Source organism: Oratosquilla oratoria, chromosome 17 (assembly GCF_046742065.1).
Source record: "Oratosquilla oratoria isolate Oo_2021 chromosome 17, ASM4674206v1, whole genome shotgun sequence".
NCBI lineage: Eukaryota > Metazoa > Arthropoda > Malacostraca > Stomatopoda > Squillidae > Oratosquilla > Oratosquilla oratoria.
This window is the reverse complement of record NC_134793.1, coordinates 7,402,828-7,408,137: the sequence shown is the minus strand read 5'-3', so window position 1 is coordinate 7,408,137 and position 5,310 is coordinate 7,402,828. Positions and strand designations below refer to the sequence as shown.

The following is a 5,310-nucleotide window of genomic DNA, read 5'->3' as shown; positions in this document are numbered from 1 at the left end:
CGTGGCGTCACCACGTAATCTATATTCTCACGACTTGGTTTTCGGTGGAGGAATTAATTGTCAATTGATTAATTTTGTTGTTGTAAAGTTCTTATATTTGTTTTGTTGGCTATTAAATTAGATATTTATGTTAACTTCCGTTTGGATTTGCCTTACCCACATCAAGGCCACTAAGTACGAACCCCTCCTAGACATATTTCCTTATATCCTTGCGGAAGGCATAACATATAATGGGGGCCCGTCGGAATCCTCTTACCCGAACAAAAACTAAGAAGGTGTGAGATATACGAGCGAAACGTAATACATAAGTTACACTTGCATTCCCACAACCATCGAAATTGTCAATCTGTCCGGTAAACTTGCAACTCAGTACCCCAGTACAGTAATTCAGTTAATCGTAAATACGCCATTGCACATGACCACGTTAAACTCTTGCAGCTGTAAATTTCGTAAGAGTACTGAAGTAGGATCCGTTTAGGATACGTGTGGGAACGTTAATTCTATCCTACTTACGGCATGTAGTTTTGGTTAATGTATTCTGTCCCAAAGATTTATAATATTCGTGGGAGTCGAGTATTATAATTCTACTTGTATCTCTTGTCCGGTATACCACGTAAGCGAACCAAGCGTTCTACCTTGCTGAGTAGCAACTGTTAGCGAGTAAAAATTTCGCGATGTCAGAACTGAATATCGAAAACTTTGTTGAGAACCCCTCGGTGGAAGAACTGATAATTCAGAACCCAAATAAAGAATGTCTGAAAGAAATAGCAACAAGATGGGAATTAACTTATCCAGCGAACATTAGTAGAACTGAATTAGTTCAACTAATATTGAGTCACATAGATCAGTTAAAGAAAACGGACGCAAGTGATCAAGCCGTCGGAGCTGTTCTACTCCAAGAACATGATGGGATATTGCATCCTGTCGCGTACCACTCGGCTCAACTAGATAAACACCAAAGGCAGTATTCGACCACCGAGAAGGAGCTACTGTCTATCATCTCTGCCCTGCGGAAGTTCGAATGCTACGTAACACCCAGCTCGACCCCCTTACGGATATTCACGGACCACAATCCGTTGATATTCCTTGAACGGAACAAGAACAATAATAGGAGGCTATTACTTTGGTCCTTGTTCCTCCAACAATACCTCCTCGATAAAAAAATTATCAAGGGTTCTGAAAACCTCCTTGCTGATACCCTTAGCCGTCCTGATTAGAACTCCCAACTCGTCTGTTCTCCTGAGTTGATGAGTTCTAGGGTGTGTGTGTGATGGCCCACCATCCTCCATGTATATAAAATGTCTGTATCTGTATGTCAATCTTTAATTGTAAGATAATTATGTATGTACTGTAAATTGCTTGTATACGTTGTGATGGCCCACCATCTTCCATGTATCTAAAAATATCTGTATCTGTGTTATCCTGTACTTGTTAGGTAATTACGTATGGACGGTAAAAACTGCTTGTATACTTTATGGGATCTACTCTCTCTAGGCCGACAGACGAGAACTAGTTCTGTCCGGCTCATCCTTCGCCTTCCTCCCGTCCTCACCAACTGTATATATAATGCATCGGCCGGGATAGCGGACTACCTCTCCAATAGAACTGCCAGAGTCCGTCTACAGGGAGTGGAGTCCTGCTATCACCCCCTGGAAAATGGTACACCCCAGGGTGGGGTTCTCAGTCCCACCCTGTTTAACGTGCTGATGAGTGCATTAATAGCCATCCCTCTACCCACAGGATGCCGCCTCCTATCATACGCAGACGATGTCGCGCTGGTGGTGGCAGGCAGAAGGACCAAGGCCAGAAGGACGCAAATGTGCCTCGACCGCATTTCCTCCAAATGCGAAGAGCTTGGCCTCAAGATCTCGCCACCAAAGACCAAAGCCATGTGTTTTGGCACTAGCGTGACACCGAGGGACAGGCTTCTGCTGCAGGGACATGAGGTGGAGTGGGTCAGCACGCACATGTACCTAGGTGTCTGGCTCGACTCCAGGCTGTCCTTCCGGACTGAAGTGGCATACATCCGGGGAAGGGTCCTCAGCCGGATTAACGTTTTGAAGTCCTTGGCGACCAGAGAGGCAGGTGCCAACTGCGCTGTCCTCCGGACATTCTACGTCAGCGCAATTCGACCGGTGATAGACTATGCCAGCAGTGCTCTGGCTGGTCTATCCGCAACACGGTTGGCTGACTTGGAGACAGTACAGAACCAGGCGCTGCGCGTAATATTGGGCGCGCCGCGCTGGACTCTGGTCGCCAATATGCAGCAAGAGGCGGGACTGGTGCCTATCAGTGTGAGGATCTCAGGATTGGTGGTAGCCTTCGCCATAAGAGTCATTCAGAGAGAACATGACTCGTTCCTGCGGCGAAGGCTAATCAGCGCCCTCCAGCAAGATCCGGATCTCTTCCCGCAGAAGAGGTGGTCAGCGAGGGTTGCACACCGCATAAGGGACCTTCACCTGCATGACCTTATCCTTCAGAAGAGGAGGGATGTGCCGGTGGAAGGTTATGTGCAGTCTCCCCCTGGGAGAATCCACCGGCCAGAATCAGTGTGATGGCGTCACGACGCGGTACGCCGCTGCCGCGCCTGCGGGCGGATGCGGAGGCCACAATGAGATCTGTCGCCCAGGAAAACTGCGTCGTCTATTTTACAGACGGCTCCGTGGATCCCGTACACAACGTGGCAGGTGCAGCGTTTGTCACGAAGGACGAGGAACAGGGAGTAAGGGTGTTGGGCACTCGCTGCTCGACGCAAGCAGAGGGTGTTGCAGTGGGTCTAGCATTGACCCATGCTCTCAACACCCACCAACGTAATGTAGTTGTGCACACAGATAGTTTAGCTCTGTTGCAATTAATATCCAAAAATTATCACACTGACCAGAAAAAACTAATGACCTCACTGTTGTTTCAGCTCAAGGCCCTCCGTCAGCAAGGGAGATCAGTCGTCCTCAACTGGGTGCCGGGACACATCGGCATCCAGGGAAATGAAGCGGCAGACAGGGTGGCCAGAAGAGCGGCCACAGGGGACATGGAAGGCGGAATCGGTGTCCTCCCGAGCCGAACTGAGATCTTGGCCATTGCAACGAGAGCGATGGCCAAGAGGGAACTACAAAGCCATAGGAACCTAACAGCCCAGAGGCCGTCAGCACGCTGGTATCAAGTTGCCACAGCGTATGAGCGACTGACCCCTGGAGTCCGTCTCTCCAGGATAGAGGAAGTCACCCTTCATCGACTCCGTCTCGGGTATCGATGCTTCTCGGAGGTGACGGGACAGCCGGAGGCCTGCATCCACTGTGGAGAGGCCGGCGCAAACGGGCTAGATCATTATGTGGCCCTTTGCCCGGCGACCAGATTTCTACGTGCGGGCCCCAGGACCTCGGCTGGGGGACTCATCCGTCGACTGACGGTGTCCCTTAACTCGTATCGGCTGGGACGCCTCCTTCAAGTGCCGCCCCCCAGATGATACGGATGGGTTCTGTTCGACTGTACTCTCTTGCTGATTTTTTGACTTTTTTGACTTATGACACATTTTAATTTAAGCCAAGGACTAATGCTTTCTTCTCTTCACCTAGGTAACTGCGCATGATGCCTTAGACTGGACCGGATGGGACGCGACGGGTGCAGGAACCACGTCGGCTGGACCGGATGGGACGCGACGGACTCATAGGACACTAACCACGTCGGCTAGATCGTGGAGACCGTACAGCGCAACATATATTGACATATTTTTAACAAATGTACATGTAACTTATTGTAAAAGGCATACTTGTATGCCTTCTAGGAATATGGGTAGAGACCCAAACAAGATGTATTTCTTGTAAATCAATAAATCTAAAAAAAAAATCCTAGCGAGCGCACTTTCGTTGGCTGAAGCGACGCGTAACTTTATCTCTCCCATATTGCTTTTGCTCTAGTACCGTGGCGTCACCACGTAATCTATATTCTCATGACTTGGTTTTCGGTGGAGGAATTAATTGTCAATTGATTAATTTTGTTGTTGTAAAGTTCTTATATTTGTTTTGTTGGCTTTTTGTTATATATTAAATTAGTTATTTATGTTAACTTCCGTTTGGATTTGCCTTACCCACATCAAGGCCACTAAGTACGAACCCCTCCTAGACATATTTCCTTATATCCTTGCGGAAGGCATAACAATATATACATACATATATACATATATACAAATATATATACATAAAAATGTATACATACACATATATATACATATATATATATATACATATATATAAATATACATATATATATATGTATATATATATATATATATATTTCTAGGGCACAGGTTCTCGCGAAGGCAATTTTGGTTGAAGTCAACTGCGCTGATAGATTTGACTATCTTCAAATTAGCGTTTTGGTATTTGGAATTTATGGCCAGATGCAGTACTTTGTCTGAACGTATGGATGATAACCCGAGTTAACAAGGGTGATGGAGACAGAATCATCATATTAAGGCAGCCTACACACGGAACGTCTTTGTGACGTGCGTCATTTATGACGACCGTCGAAAAAGACGCTCGTTTTTAGATAACTATACTCGCAAACGTTGTCCTACACACGCAGCGTTAAAATGACGGTCGTCATTATGGCGCCTGAGCGTTGCGCGTCATCCTGCTCATTTCAGAGAGCCTACACGTCTTTGTGACGTGCGTCATTTATGACGACCGTCATCCTGCTAATTTGACGCGCAACGTTCAGGCGCCATAAGTCATCGACCGTCATTTTAACGCTGCGTGTGTAGGACAACGTTTGCGAGTATAGTTATTGAAATTAGCAGGATGAGCGTCTTTTTCGACGGTCGTCATAAATGAAGCACGTCACAAAGGTGTGTAGTCTGCCTAAGACAGCAGGGCAGGACTCGTATTGGACAAATTCATTTGGACAAATTGAACAAATTTAGGTTTAAGCAGGAAAGGGACAAGAACTAGTTTGCCAACAGAGTAGTTAACGAATGGAACAGACTTAGTGATAATGTAGTGAACACTGAAACTATTGGTTGTTTTTAGAGAAGATTAGATAACTTTATGGATGGGGGTGACAGGTGGTAATACATAGAACTGCCTAGTGTAGGACTTATGGTCTCTTGCATTCTCCTCCATTGTTATGTTCTTATCCAATCTCTCTGACTTTGGTGACTATGGACCGTTGAAGACCACTCATCTCGTACATCTGCTCGTTGGTCGAGTGAGTTAGAACGTCGCTACTTGCGGCAGAGTTCGTAATGACGGTTTGAACGTGCCACCAGCGAGTTGGACCAAGGGCACGGTTAATTAAATTCCACTCTACAAAGTC

At 46.6% G+C, this 5,310-nt stretch overlaps 1 protein-coding gene across 1 annotated transcript; it reads left to right on the top strand.

The window, feature by feature from the left end:
* The first annotated feature begins 2,421 nt into the window (after nt 1-2,421).
* LOC143034143 (uncharacterized) lies at nt 2,422-3,826 on the top strand. Its single transcript, XM_076200089.1, has 2 exons — nt 2,422-3,472; nt 3,573-3,826. Exon 1 carries the CDS (start codon nt 2,555-2,557, stop codon nt 3,461-3,463), a length of 909 nt encoding a protein of 302 aa, XP_076056204.1. The 5' UTR covers nt 2,422-2,554; the 3' UTR covers nt 3,464-3,472; nt 3,573-3,826.
* Nucleotides 3,827-5,310: the final 1,484 nt, after the last annotated feature.

Coding starts and splice junctions, on each gene's coding strand:
- LOC143034143 (XM_076200089.1), top strand. CDS start 2,555: ATGGCGTCACGACGCGGTACGCCGCTGCCGCGCCTGCGGGCGGATGCG.